Here is a 17,891-nt window from a genome sequence, read left to right on the forward strand (position 1 = left end):
GAATGATCTTGATGGCCAATTCACATCGCTTACCTGAGAGATAAGAGACTCTGGAGTGTTATTGTTGGTCGAAACCAATGGTAATTTTTCTCTGGAGTCCCATTAATATATTGTTACGTTTCCACCTTTTAAAAAGTAAGGAAAGTCGCACTTATACCCCTTGCGCTTTAAATTTTCTTAAAGTTTCTAAATTACATAATAAGAAAACCACATGGACTCAATTTTTTATTAACATTTTATTAAGAAAAGCTTTTATGGTTCTTTGTTACATTTTTTAGTCGTCATAATCAGATTCCATGACATCATCATGGTCATCTTCATCCTCACTTTGACTTTCGATTCTTTCCGGAATTTCTTCCATTCTATAGTGAGGAAGTGCTTTAAACCATTCATGGTAAATTGGTGGTATATAGCAACGAAGATCCTGTAGGTTCTTGAATTTCTGGAAAATTATTGATTTGACGCTGTTTTTTTGAGGAAGTTGTGGTAGTAACTACACGGCTCGGCCAACATACTTTGGTGAAGTTTTATTGGACATTCATAAGTTCGTATTGGTATGAGATGATCAGATACAGAAAATTCGTCAATATTATTTTCAGATACAGTTATTTTTAATGAGTTTACGTACCAAAAATAATAAAAAATCAACAATTATTAAGGAGTGAGATCGAAAAATTCTTAACACACGTTTTTCATTACATTTTTTAACCCAAGTATTATTTGAATTTTTTTTTGATCAAGTTACCTTTGAAAAACATGTCAGTTATTATGTGTAATGTCAATTATATTAATTTTTTTGTTAATCTGATTAAAATGAGTGACCAGAAAAAAGTGCGTACTGAAATTATTAAATATTTTCAACAAAACCCAACTTGGTCTTACAAAAAGTTGGCCAAGCATACAAAGGTCTGCCTTCAAACTGTTTCCAATGTTATTAAACAGTACCGGGAGAACTTGTCAGTTGATAGAAAACCTGGTTCAGGTAGAAGGAATGGTCCACATGATGTTTCTAAAGCCAAAAAAATAGAACGCATTTTCAAAAGAGCTCCCAACACATCCGGTAGGAAAGCAGCCCGGTTAGCTCAGTGCTCGGACTATTTGGTACGAAAAGTTAAAGCTAATGCAGGTTTAAAAACATACAAGGCTCAAAAAGTTCCTGACAGGAACGCTACTAAAAATTTAGAGGCCAAAAACAGAGCACGGAAATTGAAGTCAAGTTTTATAAAAAAATATTCTTGCTGCATAATGGATGACGAAACGTATGTTCTGGCAGATTTTTCGCAACTTCCAGGTCAAAAATTTTATGTTGCTGATGCTCGAGGGAATGTTGAAGAAAAGTTTAGGACCCAAAAGCAGACAAAATTTCCCAGAAAGTTCTTGGTATGGCAAGCAATATGCAGTTGCGGCAAAAGAAGCCACTCATTTGTTACAACGGGCTCTATAAATACCGAAATTTACATCAAGGAATGTTTACAAAAAAGGCTGCTTCCATTCATAAGACTTCATAATGTGTCCACTTATTTTTGGCCTGACTTGGCATCCTGTCACTATGGCAAACAAGCCCTTGAGTGGTACAAGAACAATAATGTGGTATTTGTACCAAGAGAGGCAAATCCTCCAAACTGCCCGGAGCTAAGGCCAGTGGAGAGATATTGGGCTCTTGTTAAAAGAGAATTGAAGAGTACAAAAAAGGTGTCCAAAAGTGTGGTAGATTTTAAACGGAGATGGACTACATGTTCGAGCAAAGTGACAGAAAGCACTATAAAAACGTTAATGGAAGGGTTTCCGAAAAAGGTTCAAAATTTCATCACTAGTGATTAAAACTATAAAAATAATTTTTTTTGTAAATTGTAATAATAATTTCAATCAAATAAAAAAAAAATTAAAGCTGTAAGTTTAGTGGTTTCTTTTTTATAAACATATATGTATGTTAAGAATTTTTCGATCTCACTCCTTAATTACTCGATTCCATTATTTTATGTTACTTTTTCTTTTTTTGGAAATAATCCGTACTTCTTCCCTTACGAAATCCATATTGTTTCGGAGATAAGCGCCCCAAGTTCATCAATATAATTATTTAGCCTGTGAAGTAATAAGCATTCAAAAAGCTTTCCTAGAGTGTTTAATATACATAGTTCATAGACGTCTATATGAGCTAGGTTCTGGGGAGAACAGTTGATAGCTAGATAGGAATGTAAGGAGGACGTAGGAATGATACTGAAATTAAGCTACCCGCCCTGATGAAATGCCGAAGTATACCCATGGTGGAGTTGGTTGAGTTATCGTAGGACCACTAGTTGATAGCGCGCTATCACTACGTCCAACAAAAAAAGGTAGATTGATAGAGAGATATGTATGTAGATAGATAATCTAATAGTTCCAACGGATTAGTTTTATCCGTTGTTGAAACAAAACCTACAAAAGAAAACATTTACAAAATACTCAAGACGACTACAAAATTGTTTTCGTCTGTTTTGAAATTTAAAAACGTCCACAATATTTTACTGAATCAAATATTTTACGTTATTAATTGCCATAATCACAGACAACAACCATTATTGATTTATAGAATTCAAAAATAATAACTCAAATATGAAATGAAGAAAATTCGTCCTAATTCGTCTAACAGAATTGGGGCATTAAGCCCCTCATTTGTATTATTCTTTTAAATACTTTGAATTTAATATTGTTTTTATGTTTTCGAAATAAAAAGTGAAAAGATTATTTTAAAACACGCTTTCTTTTATTGATATCAATTTGATATATTGCGACTAGTCTCGATTGAAAATGATTGCGACTAACGGAGGGTTAGAATTTATACAACAATTAAAATGGTCATAGGTTTTCTAAATTTTCTGACTCTGTATTTAACACAACTGTAACACAACACTGCACAGTGGGACAGAATGAAATTTTTTTGGAAATAAATCTGGGATTTCTAAACGGCTGATCAGAATATATAAAATTTAAAAATCTTTGAAATCGAATGGGAAACAAAAAATGGCACGTGTTTAAAAATTTTACATGTCCATTTGAATAACTTAAACTAGAATAATCCTTGGCTACGCCCACGTCAAATTTTATCCAAATCGGATCAGCCGTTTAGGAATACCAGATTTATCTTCCAAAAATTTTGATTCTGCCCCACTTTGCATTGTCATTGCGACAACTTTTTCGTGATGAGGATTGTTTAAATCAATTTATTTATACTAAGATTACCAAACGTACACATGAATTTACTTATGACAGCTAATATTGAAAAATGAAGATAAATGCGTTTAAGACGCAAAGACATTTGTGATTAATTTTAATTAATCCTACTTTTTGAATTAAATCTAAAAAGAGGTTTATGGTACGTTTAATTTAAGATTAACGCCTTGAGTTAATCTTTAATTTAACACATAGTATGACTCTATAGTCGTTCAAATATCCACAAATACCAGTTTTCTTCACAGTCTAATTTAAGCGCTCTTTTGAAACAAGCCCTTAAATGTATAAAGTTCCATACAAATTACATTTCTAAGTTTTATGTACTTTTTTATTAAATATACGTTGTATATTATATTAAAATTAAACAAGTAAGAGTGATAAATTCGTCTGTGACGAATTGTGTATACCCACCATCAATATGTAATTTTGGCCTTCTATGGAGACTTGAATAATTTTCTGATATAAGGGGTTAATTATGGTCCCATCCTCACAAAATATGGTAGATAGATTTAGGTTCATACTAAACTTGTATGTGACCAATTTCATCACGATATTAATTATTATTAGCCAATCTTGAATGTTCAAGTCATTTTCAGCACGGGGAACTCCGTATGTTGAGGGGACCATTTATATGAGGGCTAAGTGAAATCAATTAGCATAGAATTTTTAGAAAATTTTAGCCAGCTAGATCCTTTCACTTGGGCCCAATCGTATTTTCAAGAGACAGACGAAACTATGGAAGGAAAGACAAGGCTAGATTGTCTTAGTATGGGTGTCTTAATATGGGTCTGCGACAAATATTTCAATGTCTTACAAACAGAATGACAAAATCAATAGACCACCATCTTTTTTGATAGTGGCAAACTTATTTGCTTGTGGATAAAATAACATTTCTATGAAATCATTAATTTCCACTTTTCATAACACGAACGCATAAGCCTGGTGAGGAAGTTGTTTTATTTTTCTTACCAAGCACATAGAAAATATTCACTTAAATTAAAAGTTCATATTACAGAAACTGGTACTAAAACTTCTGTAAAAGCTCATTTTATCCTTTACATCCATAAATAAAACAAAATGCAAGAATTTGCTGGTAAATAAAATTGCTGTGGTTTCAAATCACATTCATTACTTTTAGTAAGACCATATTTATGATGATGTGAAAAAAGTAAATAAAATTAGAAAAACCAAAAGCCTTTAATGTATGTAAAATGTGTATTTATTTATACATAAACAACGAAATTTCCAAAATAAGAGAATATTACAAGAACCGGGTCGAGTTTAAAACACAGCACCACAATGTAACTAAAAAAACATAATTTAATTTAACAAGAATTTTTTGTAAATTCAACCCAAAAATATGGCTTATGGTTATTTGCAATTTATATCGTTTGTATAACTTTCAAAAAATATTTCACCATGTTTCCAATACCTCAAAAAGACGCTTGTGTCACCCCCAGCTCATGTGGCGCCACATAAGAAAAGTAAAAACCACAGGACAACATGTTATAAACAGAAACCGTAATGATTAGAATGCAAAAAAAGGACAAAATAACATTTCGTTAATAAACCATAACAAATGGAACAAACAAATTGGATCTATTTTTATGAAGAGAGAAAATTGACATTTATTAACAAATTCTTTTTCAAATACTTATTACAATTCATGACAAAACTTTAATTTGAAATGCTTTTGGTAAAATGTCTTAATAATGTTATTAGCATTAAAGGGACACAAATGTAGGAAACAATAACACATGTGTAGTCAGGTTAATTCAAAACTTTTTGTATATTGGTTTTAACTGACTGCTATGTTGATAATAAAACGAAAATTTTAAAAAATTGTTAAAGTTTAAAACGGTTTAGACTGGAACTAGGAAATTTGAACTGAAGTTTATTATCGCTAGCGAAAAAGATTAGTGGTACTGATAAATTAGACATGCTATATATGAAAGTGTAGAAAACTGTGTCTTTTTTAAAATATATGTATAACAGTTTTATATAATTTAAAAATGCATGGAATATTTTTTGAAAAAATAAGACAAACACTTGTGATCCCGTTAACCGACGGTCTTAAATCAATATACCACTTCAATAACCATGCGAAGTCTTTTTAAAATCGGGCTTTTCCCTTAGAAATTCCCTTATAAATTTATTGCCAATTTTTGACACAGTTTATCCATTGTGTAAACCCGACTACAAAAAACTGTTTAAAATAGCGTTGCTGTTAATCAAAATCGTGCAGATTCTATTTATTGAGCATAGGACCTATACAAGGCCAACTTTAGAAAATCGGGATTTAGGTTGTTGTTGTAACTAATCCGTTACCAAGGAATTGTTACACTTCTAGAAAGTGTAGAAAACTGTGTCTTTTTTTTAAATATATAACAGTTTTATATAATTTAAAAATTCATGGAATATTTTTTGAAAAAATAAGACAAAAACTTGTGATCCCGTCAACCGACATCTTAAATTAATATACCTCTTCAAAAAACATGCGAAGTCTTTTTAAAATCGGGCTGTTCCCTTAGAAATTACAAATTTATTGCCAATTTTTGACACAATTTATCCATTGTGCAAAACCCGACTACAACAAACTGTTTAAAATAGCGTTGCTGTTAATCAAAATAGTGCAGATGCTATTTATTGAGCATAGGACCTATACAAGGCCAACTTTAGAAAATCGGGATTTAGGTTGTTGTTGTAACTAATCCGTTCTGCATCAAAGTCCAAGCCAAGGAATTGTTACATTTCATTGTAGTGGTGGCTGGGAAGTTGATTATGTTGAGGTATCATAGAGACCCTGACCAAAGATACGTTGAGAACGGCTCGACCTATGCGTAATTCTTACAGCTCGACTATCCGTAGAAGTAGAGGCAGAACTCGCAAACGAACGTGATGACATCCGAAGTACCACTACTGACGATGAACTGTATCGTTTTATTGGCAGATGGCTAAATGACGTCAATCGTAAAAAATGGTTAGGTCAAGGATGGGAAAATTGATACGATCGTACTTTTTTAAACTATTTCATAATGAAATGTACCTTAGTACTCCTGAGACTCATTTCATACTTACAAAAAAAATTTCTATATTTTATGTATAAAGACTAATTTACATATTCCTATTGAATCTGCTATAGGTAACTACAATATATTCTATGAAAAATCAGGTGAAAAGCAGTATTTACAATAAAAAAATCGTGTGTATAACAGTATTTGAGATAGAAAATATTGCGCATAACATTATTTTTATAGATAATAGCTGAACCCGGACCGCGTTGCTGACCCTTAGAAAACATCTGTTTTATATTGCATCTCGATATCGGCTTTAATATACATTGTCGGACAAAACTAATGCACGGGAGTCCGTGCTTTAGACTTGACTTCGCATCCGAAATACTTATTACCAGTAGCAAGATGATGGTTGATGAGGTTGTCGCGTGACAAAGTTGTAGTAGATACATATCTATAAGTACAGTGCCACTCTATGTTCTTAAAAAAAATAAACGAATGTATTTCCGGCAAATGGGATATGTTATTAATGAATTCATCTTAAGGCCAGAGGATATACAATGTTTCTCATTTTTTTTATTTGGAGTAAAAATATATAATTCTAGTGCTAGCCACATACAATTGACTGTGTAAAAAACATGAATTTTCCAAATGTAACCCAGCAATAGTCAACGATTGGCCATGTGCTTTGTTAATGGTTATAGCAAAGGCTAGACGAAACGGGAACTGGAGTCGCTTGAATTCAAATGGCAAGTCATTGGAAATCATCGGTATACGTGGAATCAGTGCGTCTTCCCCTTTGAATCTGCAGCCGATGATTGTTGATTCAATTAAATTTGATGAAAATTTTTTGATGGACAATCTTGTTCCACTGCATAATTTTGGCGCGTTTAAGTTGCGGAGAAACATTATCGGCGATCCAACCTAGTTCAATGAATTCAATTCAAATTCAGTAGGATAATTGGCGGCTTGTTCCTCGTTCAATGCTGTGTCAATCATTTTGTATCTCAATTTCAGTTTCAATTGAATTTGCTCATTGAGCTTGTTGACATCATCATTTCATTTGATGCCAAAATTGCAAGTTCCCACAGCAAATCCGATTTTGTGTAGTTGGTTGTAAGACTTGGGAATACCTTGTTGACAACGGCTTGAATATTCCTTTGTATTTGGCAGAAGTTCAGCGGGAACGAAATCTCATTTGTGGCGGGATCAATTGGAATTTTTGCATTTCCGATGCCCAACAATTGTTTTGACAATGTTTCGGCAGAAGGGTCTCCACTCGGTTCCAAAGGTATGAAGATTTTAAGCATTCGTTCAGATCAGTTGATCGAGCATTGGTCGATGAATAACGGGCAAAGTTTGGCGGAAGTCACAGCAAGATGATTCAGAGCGTATCCTCGAAAATCATAAAGGGTCCATTTGAGCAATTTCTTATGTGCCATTGTACATTCATCCCAATTGAAATTTGCACGTTTTAAGGATTGTGGCCATGCCGGAGTTTTTGCTGATTTTGCAATTTGGTGATTCCGCAGTTTGCTGAGTTCGTCCGCCATCCAATAACGTCGATGCAATTCCCGATGATGCCACAGCGAGTGTAATCCAATTCAGCATTCGAAACATCGCCAATATTAAATTGATGAGGAATGTCTTGCCTGTCCCTCCTGGAGCATCGAGGAAAGTCCGCAATTTCCGTTTGCTAGACGTTGCATAATTTTTTCGTATGAATTTTTTTGTTTAGTGACCAAACGTTTTTTGAGTTTTCACATCGAAGTGTTGTTCTCACAACAGATCTCGGTCTTGCAAACTATTTATGTCTGGCATTCCTAGGTCAGCTAAGACTTTTTTGTTAATCAGCAGTAGAGCTTGGTTGAAAATATCGTCTAAATACTGCTGGTTAGGATCAGTTATGCGTGATTGCTTGAGTATGTCTTCACTTAAGCTTTCGGGATGAGTTTCGCACATTTCTCGTGGATTCGATGGTGAGCATGTTGTTAAAATAATCGCAAACAAAGTGCGTATTTATTTTGGCCCCATTTTCAAGAAGAAGTACTCTTCCATCGATATTTCTTAAGGCGGCGAATGGTGTTGGACCTTATATCTTCAGTATAACAATATTTTTTATAGAACATCTACAGTATTACAGTATTTTTTTTTACCGATGATTTGCAAAACAAAACTACGCTAATTTGAAAATAAATTAAAATTTATTCATTTCAATTTTAGTACTGTGAGGTTCGGAAAATTATAATTTTGGATACCGAACACATTTTTCATTTTCCATTCCTGGGTATGATCATTAGAAGAACTGAAACTTGTGTTCAGCAGTTGCCAAGTTGTGTTCTTCAGTTAAATCTCTCTCTAAACGGTGATTGCGTGCTATCGGCTTTTTATTCAGCACTTAGAGAGACAATGCGAAACGATGAGATGTTCGCAAATTTTCCAATGTGATAATGTATTCATGCTAATATAGATAAACCCTGAAGTACGGGCTGTTGAATACCTGACAACTGAAGTTATCGGTAGAGTTATACCGATTCTAAAACCCGGAAAGAACCCATGTCTCCTATCACAGGGATGATTCACAGCGTTATTGACCAATGCGGTCTAATGACTGGAAATCTCGGATATATACAAAACTTCTTCACTAAGCGTAATCTACAGTTATCACCAGGGAAGTGATCGACAACAATCGTCACCATCTAGATAAAGGAGGTAAAGCTTTCTCTCTTGTTTTCGTCTGATGATACTTGCAGTAATCTATAAAAATTAGGCACATTTTGCTCTAAGTAACGGAAACATTTTCATACTTTGGTGTAAATTTTTGGTTTTATTATACCAGCTGGGTTTTTATCTTCCGCCCATCTATAAACTCAAATCTGTTGAAGAACTTCAGTAATAGTTTCATTCCTCTAAAACAATGTAGTACTGACCATTCGTAGGATTTTTAGAACTACCCACAATCTATTGGATTTATGTGATTATATATGATCAAAACTACTAAGACTCACACTTGTGCTTCACGCTCTCATATATCGGATATTATAACATATCCGTAAGCAATTTCCAACTAGGTATGTATGTTCCTACTAGTTTATTTTTAATATACAAATTAAACAAATATTTTTATTACTTATATTTAAAGTACACAATCGTCTGCAAAAATTTATTTTAAATGCCCAACAAAATGAATTCAATTGTGAAACCAATCAAAAACCAACCAAAACAATCAAATATTTTACATCAAAAATACAATTTCCTTTACATTTGATGTGGTGCTCATAATTTATAGCCTCAAGTTTGCTTCATGTTCAACATCCTTGTTTTACAAAGTTGTTATACTAAATAGTTGTATTAATTTTAATGGTCTACTTACTTAATGGATCAAAGCCAGTTATAAATTCAGGACAGCGTTCATAAGCAGATGTACCAGCTGGAGTGTCCGGCCAACAGAGCCAGCCATCAAAAGTGCCCATACAAAATTTATCTAAATGGAAGGAGAAAAACAGAACACAATATATTGTAAAGGACACTCTATAAAAACCACAAAATTAATACAAGTTTATATAATTAAAATGCAGAAACAATGAAATTTTCCTCAAAAGCGTTGCTAAAAGGATACTAGAGAGCTTTGGTGACGCAAAAAGGGAAACAAATTTTGCAAGAAATGTAATGTAAATGACAATATTAATTATTTTTTTTTTAAAAAATCTGGTTATTGAAATCCTTGGAATTGACTTGAAAGGAAACAATTGCGAAAAAAGCTTTAGTGTAATAAACAATTTTTTAATATTTTATTGTGAAATTAAATAGTTATAATTATTCTGTATATCATGAATTTCATAAGACATGACCAGGGAAACCGGAATCATACAAAGACATGTTTTTCCCCGTATGGCCTATGAAATCGTACATAAGCTATTTATCCGAATTTAAACTCTTTTAGTACTTTAAGAAGACAGTGTTCACAGAAAACAAGTAAGAAAGTATCGTCGGTCAAGTCCGACCATATAATACCCTTCACTAAGTAAAAGAGCAAAAACATTTTTCTTTTAAAATTTCAATAATTTATATTTTTGAGTGATTTTCGGAAGTGGGCCTTATATGGGGGCTATGACCAATTATGGACCGATCACCATGAAATTAGGTCCTGTGATTTATGTCCATATGAAAGTTAATTATGTTGAATTTTGTGTGTATACCAACATTTTTAAGCGATTTATGCACGTTAAAGTGATTTTCGGAAGCGGGTCTATATGGGAGCTATGACTAATTATGGACCGATCGTAACAAAATTTGGTGACATGAATTTTGTATATATAAAACTTATTTGGAGAGCAATTTGTGGAGATACATTTATAAATTAAACATTTGTGACCGATAAAGTCCAATTTCGGAAGGACATTTATATGAGGGCGAGGTGAAATAATGGACCGATTTCAGCCAGTTTCAATAGGCTTGGTCCTTGGGCCGAAAAAATAATATGTACCAAATTTCATCGAAATAGCTTCAAAATTGCGACCTGTACTCTGCGCACAAGGTTTACATGGACAGCCAGCCAACCAGGCGGACGGACGGACATCGTTTAATCGACTCAGAAAGTGATTCTAAGTCGAACGGTATACTTTAAGGTGGCTGTTAGACTAATATTTTTGGGCGTTACAAACATCTGCACAAACGCATAATACCCTCCCCACTATGGTGGTGTAGTCGATTAAGCGATGTCCGTCCGTCCGTCCGTCTGGTCGGCTGGCTGGCGCAGAGTACAGGTCGCAATTTTGAAGATATTTCGATCAAATTTGGTACATATTATTCTTTCGGCCCAAGGACCGAGCCTATTGAAACTGGCTGAAATCGGTCCATTATTTCACATAGCCCCCATACAAATGTCCTCCCGAAATTGGACTTCATCGGTCATAAATGTTTAATTTATATATGGGGGATTTCATGTCAAGTGAACCAACTTTTGAAATCGATGTCTTCCGATCGGGATGAAATTTGCACCAAGGTTAGCTCTATTGGATAGTAACTCAGACACAATTTTTCAACAACATCGGTCGAGAACTCTCTGAGTTATAGGGGGTAAAATTTTGACAATTTGGTCAAACAGGGGTTTTTTCTTATCCATGTAACTTATTACCTATTGTTCTTAGCAAAATGTGTTCCAAATAGTATAGATAGCTATTTCTTCGATCTTTCGAAAAAAAATATTTAAAAAAAAAAATAAAAAATTTTTAATATTTTTTTTCCGAAATCAAAAACTTTTTTGACTTTTTTTTAAAATACGCTATTTTTTTTTTTTTTTCTTAAAATAAAGTTTAGATATTTTCCTTGAACACCTACTTGGTCGCTTAGTGGGATGCGAGTGGGATATCTATCAAAATAAATATTTTGTAACTCAAAACATAAAATTTTTGACTTTTTTTGCAAAATCAAAAACTTTGTTGACTTTTTTTTTTCAAAATGGACCCTTTTTTAATCTTTTTTTTTAGGTCAAACAAAAGCTTAGATATTATCCTTGAAGACCCTTTTGGTCGCTTAGTGGGATGCGAGTGGGATATCTATCAAAATAAATATTTTTTAACTCAAGACTTACAATTTTTGACTTTTTTTTTTGCAAATACGATTTTTTTTCCAAATGGGCCCTTTTTTTAAAATTTTTTTTGTAGTCAAAAGAAAGCTTAGGTCCATTCCTTTAAGATATTTTTAGTCCCTTAGTGGGATGCGAGTAGGATATCTATCAAAATAAATATTTTGTAACGCAAGACATACAATTTTTTAATTTTTTTTTGCAAAATCAAAATTTTTTTCCAATATGGGCCCTTTTTTAATTTTTTTTTTTGCTCAAAAGAAAGCCTAGGTCCATTCCTTTAAGATAATTTTAGTCCCTTAGTGGGATGCGAGTGGGATATCTATCAAAATAAATATTTTGTAACGCAAGACATACAATTTTTTAATTTTTTTTTGCAAAAAAAAAAGTCAAAAATTGTAAGTCTTGAGTTAAAAAATATTTATTTTGATAGATATCCCACTCGCATCCCACTAAGCGACCAAAAGGGTCTTCAAGGATAATATCTAAGCTTTTGTTTGACCTAAAAAAAAAGATTAAAAAAGGGTCTATTTGGAAAAAAAAAAGTCAACAAAGTTTTTGATTTTGCAAAAAAAGTCAAAAATTTTATGTTTTGAGTTACAAAATATTTATTTTGATAGATATCCCACTCGCATCCCACTAAGCGACCAAGTAGATGTTCAAGGAAAATATCTAAACTTTATTTTAAGAAAAAAAAAAATAGCGTATTTTAAAAAAAAGTCAAAAAAGTTTTTGATTTCGGAAAAAAAATATTAAAAATTTTTTATTTTTTTTTTTAAATATTTTTTTTCGAAAGATCGAAGAAATAGCTATCTATACTATTTGGAACACATTTTGCTAAGAACAATAGGTAATAAGTTACATGGATAAGAAAAAACCCCTGTTTGACCAAATTGTCAAAATTTTACCCCCTATAACTCAGAGAGTTCTCGACCGATGTTGTTGAAAAATTGTGTCTGAGTTACTATCCAATAGAGCTAACCTTGGTGCAAATTTCATCCCGATCGGAAGACATCGATTTCAAAAGTTGGTTCACTTGACATGAAATCCCCCATATGTATCTACACAAATTCCGCTCCAAATAAGTTCTATATACACAAAATTCATGTCACCAAATTTTGTTACGATCGGTCCATAATTAGTCATAGCTCCCATATAGACCCGCTTCCGAAAATCACTTTAACGTGCATAAATCGCTTAAAAATGTTGGTAAACACACAAAATTCAACATAGTTAACTTTAATATAGACATAAATTACACGACCTAATTTTATGGTGATCGGTAAATAATTGGTCATAGCTCCTATATAAGGCCCACTTCCGAAAATCACTCACGAATATAAATTATTGATATTTTAAAAGAATAATATTTTTACTCATTTACTTGGTGTAGGGTTGTATGGTCGCGCTTGGCCGACCATACTTTCTTACTTGTTTATGCAAAAAAACGATTTATTTTAATATATATGGGGGAAATTCATGTCAAGTGCACCAACTTTTGAAATCGATGTCTTCCGATCGGGATGAAATTTGCACCAAGGTTAGTTCCATTGGATAGTAATTCAAACACAATTTTTCAACAAGATTGGTCGAGAACTCTCAGAGTTAGAGGGTCAAAATTTTACATTTTCTCATTCATGTAACTTATTACCTATTGTTCTTAGCAAAATGTGTCCCAAATATTTCAGATATCTATTTCTTAAATCTTTGGAAAAAAAATTAAAAATAAAAATTTTTTAATATTTTTTTCCGAAATCAAAATGGGCCTTTTTTCTCAAAAGCAAACATAGATATTTTCCTTGAATACTATTTGGTCGCTTAGTTGGATATCTATCAAAATAAATGTTTTGTAACTGAAAACATAAAATTTTAGACTTTTTTTTGTAAAATTTTTTGAATACTTAAGGCTCTATCTTTATGCAATTACTTCATATCTTTTACGAAATATTGTCAAATGCTAAAATTTTCTATAAAATAAAACAATATTTTTAAAAATGTGCTTTAGAAAATATATTTCATTAAAACCGGTTAACCGTCTTACAAAAACCGGTTTCTCAAGAAACCGAAAAGTTAACGAAAACCGAAACCGTTCGAGTTTAAAAAGATGAAAAAACCGGTTGACCGGTTTTCGGTTTTGGATACTCTAGTCCATTGCTTTAAAAGGTTTATTGTCGCTGAATGGTATGCTAGTGGGATAACTATCACTATAAATATTTTGTAACTCAAGACATAAAATGTTTAACTTTTTTTGGACAAAATGGGCCTTTTTTAAATAAAAATTTTCTGCTCAAAAGAAAGCTTAAGTCTTTTTCTTTAAGACCTATTTGGTCGCTTAGTGGGATGCGAGTGGGATATTCATCAAAATATTTGGTAACTCAAGACATACGATTTTTGACATTTTTTTTTGCAAAATCGATTTTTTTTTGAAAGTGCTCATTTTGGAAAAAAAAAGTTCGATTTTGCCAAAAACAAAAAATTCAAAAATTGTATGTCTTGAGTTACAAAATATTTATGTTGATATTTATCCCACTCGTATCTAAGTTTTCTTTTGAGAAAAAAAGTCAAACAAATTTTTGATTTTGGAAAAAAAATTCAAAATTGTTTTTATTTGTTTCGAGGTAATAAGAAGAAAAAAGCACCTACATTGTCAAAATGACAAAATTTGACCACATCTCTGACAAACAGAATATAGTCCCATCGTGTTGTCGGTGAGTATACAAATGAAGATGTTGAATGGACTACAAAAGGTAAGTGATCACTGAATATGGTCAAAATCGGAAGACCCAAGATCAATATCTTGTGTTTTTCTGTTTCATGGAATTCATGACATTTTGAATGTTTTTAACAAATATGTATGTTGGTAGTGAAAATATTCAACATTTTTATTATGATAAGTCAGTACTATTCTACTTATGTATATAATTTCGATCCAAAATAATTAAAGAGGACACAATTTTCTATAATTTAATTTAAACTTTACCTGTCACAGTACTTGTCACTGTTGTTGCAGCTGTCGCAGTTTGATTAAGACGTTCATAGCACTCATTGCGTAAAATTTCAAAAGGATCTGGTGGGGTTTCATTAACTTCTGTTTGTTCTTCCACTCCTGCTAATGCTGTGACTGCATTCGTGGCTTTGGTCGTTATTAAGGAACTTGCCGTTGTAGTAGTTGTTGTTGTGGTGAGTGCATCCATGCTGCTGCTACTGCCACTATTTAACATGACAAAAAAACTATTGTTTTTTCTTTCAACTGAATTTTACTAAATTAATATTTTGTAACTATTTTTCATAAAGTCCTTGTGATACTACAGGAAACAGAAGTAGTTTCAGCATGCACCATTTAACACATTTTTGTAAACATCCATAATTTAGTTAGACTTAAAATGTACAAATTTTCTTTTTTTAGTTTTGCAAGGATGAAAATATAAGTAAATATTACTGAGTTTACTTTGCTGAAGCTTGTTTTGTTAATGAAAGGATTTAATTTACAATTTTCTTTGTTTTTTTTGTTGTTGTCCTTGTTGTACTTTGTTATAGTTTGGGTTTCCTTTAAGCTTTCAGATACATAAGCATTTTCCATGAACTGGCTAATATTACAGCAAAATTGTTTCTAGACCAAATTGAAATCTGCAAAGGGAAACGAACATTGAAAATATGTTTTATAATGATGAAGGACATGTGGTATAAAATAATATGTATGCAAATGTGTAAGGGTTCATTTTCTCAATAAGTAAAATAGCAAAAATTAAAGAGTTAAATTTAGATGTGTGCATGAATATTTCAAAACAGTTTAAATCTAAAGCCATCACACAGTGGGGTCAATCATAAAAAGGAGGTTTTAAATCTGAATATTTTAAACTACTTGGTGGAGAGAGATAATAGAGGAGGACACAGGGTTTAAGAAAATATATAATATAAATAATACTGTCCAACAAATTGTTCTCTAAATGTCTGAGAGAATTCTTATTGTCAGATTTATATTGTGGAATTTTATGGGGATCATTTTTGTGGAAGATCTTAACCGGCTATCTCCTCTCTTAAGGTGGCGTGTAATTTTGCTAATTAAGCGTAAAGAGTTTTATTTACCAATGAAACTTCCCGTCAAAAATTTTCGTAGAATATTTTAATCCTTAAATGTCCTTTTTGAAAGTACTTTTTTGATTTTCTCTAAGAAAGGGTCAAATTGACCCCTAAAGAGAAGAGCTAGAGGGTTAATATTTTCCACGAAAATGATCTCCATAAAATTCCACAATATATGTAACTCTGACAATAAGAATTCTCTTAGACATTAACTTACATATATCATTTTTTTCACCATCCCTTCGACCAAAAAATTAAAAATTTGACCCACTGTAAAAAAAAAATACACCAGCTGGACTATAAGTTTATTCTACAAAAATTATCTACTCAACATACCCTTTAAGAATTATAAGGTTGCTATTCTGTTCCAAAAATGCTGTTGGACAGTGTAATCAAAAAAAAGCTTCTCCTGTAAAATTTGTGTTTTGTCGCTTACGATAATTTGACGCTAAGGGCTAAGTATGGCAACACTAACTATGAAGCAGATTTAAAAAGCTGCTGGAGATAGAACATTCGAGAAATTTCCGTTAAAATATTGCAAGACTTATCTAGAAAATGTCGCTATGTATAGTGTAGGAAAGCAACACCCAGTCAGTTTATCATTTGAGTACAGACTTGCTTGTTAACGACAAGTTGGTTTGTTTTTTCATTCATGTTCTTGAAAATGAAAAACTGATTTGCGCAACTAAATTGCCTAGTCATCTTTCGGGATGACCAGCCAGACGGACGGAAGCATGGACATCGTTAAATGAACTCGTATTAAATAAACTCAGCGCGTATAAATTTAATTTTTGAATATTTGATCCACAATTAGTACAATTAAATTCTCCCGTCTTCCATGTAAATGTTGTACTCTTAATAATTCTATATTACAATGTATTAACTGTTTACATACTGTTGTGTAAATAATGTCAAACTACAGTGTGATACGAGTATACTGTAATGTAGAGTAAAATCAATAACCGACGCTCACAATAATGAATATCTCAAATTATTTATCACATAAATAACTTCCATACATTATATTTACAATGAAGCACAACAATATTATTTAAAGACAACACAATACAAAAGCAAAAATTAAAAACCACCATGACATAAAGGCTCTGCCTTTATGCAAAATGTAGTGTGAACATCTGAATATGAATATTTATGTGTAAGTAAAACGAGAAGAAAAAATCTCATCGCAAAACTGTCAAATAAATTTGAATGACATTTTACAGATTGTGATGTCAAAAACGGTCGTTGTCAGTTTTCCTTAATAAAAAATAAAAAAAGACACAACAAATTTTTGTTTCAAATTCAATTCACAATTTTCTAAAGGAAGAACGTATGAGTAAGTTCATGTTCGATCATATTAAATTAATTTAATATTTAGACACTTTGTATTCATGCACACGAGTAGCAATACACATGTATACTAGGGTGGGCCTAATTTAGATCTATTTATACCCACAACCAAAAATATGGGGGCATATTGATTTTGTCATTCCGTTTGTAACATATAGAACCATAAGATATTTTATGGTCTATGTCCCTCTGTCTGTCCGTCTGTTTTTGGCACGATAGGGTGTATGACATGCAATTTCCCCAAACAGTATTTTTTGATCAGAAATATTTTTTGTATTTGAAATGGACAAAATGGTAGAACCAAAGGTATAGATCAAAATGTGAGACAACTTCCCTAAAAAGTTGATATTTTTCTGAAATGGTTTGCTATTTACTTTAAATATGTATATTGCAAGTAATATCATTCGGCATTACCGAATATAACACTCTTACTTATTCTATTTTGCTCCCAAGATCTACAATTGTTCTCCTTCATCTAAAAATCGAATTTCAACCATTTCATATGTTCCAAAAAATTTATTAAAATAATTTTCTAAAAATTATTAAAACTTGTCTTCGATTCCAATAAATGATAAATTCTTAAATTTGGCGGATTTTGAGGATATTGTGTTTTTGGTCGTAAATTTGTTATAAATAATTTTGTATTAATA

The 17,891-nt window shown here is 32.1% G+C and overlaps 1 protein-coding gene across 3 annotated transcripts in view; it reads right to left on the reverse strand.

Moving 5' to 3' along the window:
* Dh31-R (Diuretic hormone 31 Receptor) overlaps positions 1-17,891 on the reverse strand; it is a 289,250-nt gene that overhangs the window by 98,824 nt on the left and 172,535 nt on the right. For all 3 annotated transcript variants that reach the window (XM_065513351.1, XM_065513352.1, XM_065513353.1), the window contains exons 5-6: positions 14,792-15,438; positions 9,598-9,708 (exon numbers count right to left, since the gene is read on the reverse strand). In XM_065513351.1, coding sequence (XP_065369423.1) covers positions 9,598-9,708; positions 14,792-15,032 — 352 coding nt within the window. In that variant the 5' untranslated portion in view covers positions 15,033-15,438. The remainder of the gene's footprint in view (positions 1-9,597; positions 9,709-14,791; positions 15,439-17,891) is intronic.

Source organism: Calliphora vicina, chromosome 5 (genome assembly GCF_958450345.1).
Source record: "Calliphora vicina chromosome 5, idCalVici1.1, whole genome shotgun sequence".
Classification (NCBI taxonomy): domain Eukaryota; kingdom Metazoa; phylum Arthropoda; class Insecta; order Diptera; family Calliphoridae; genus Calliphora; species Calliphora vicina.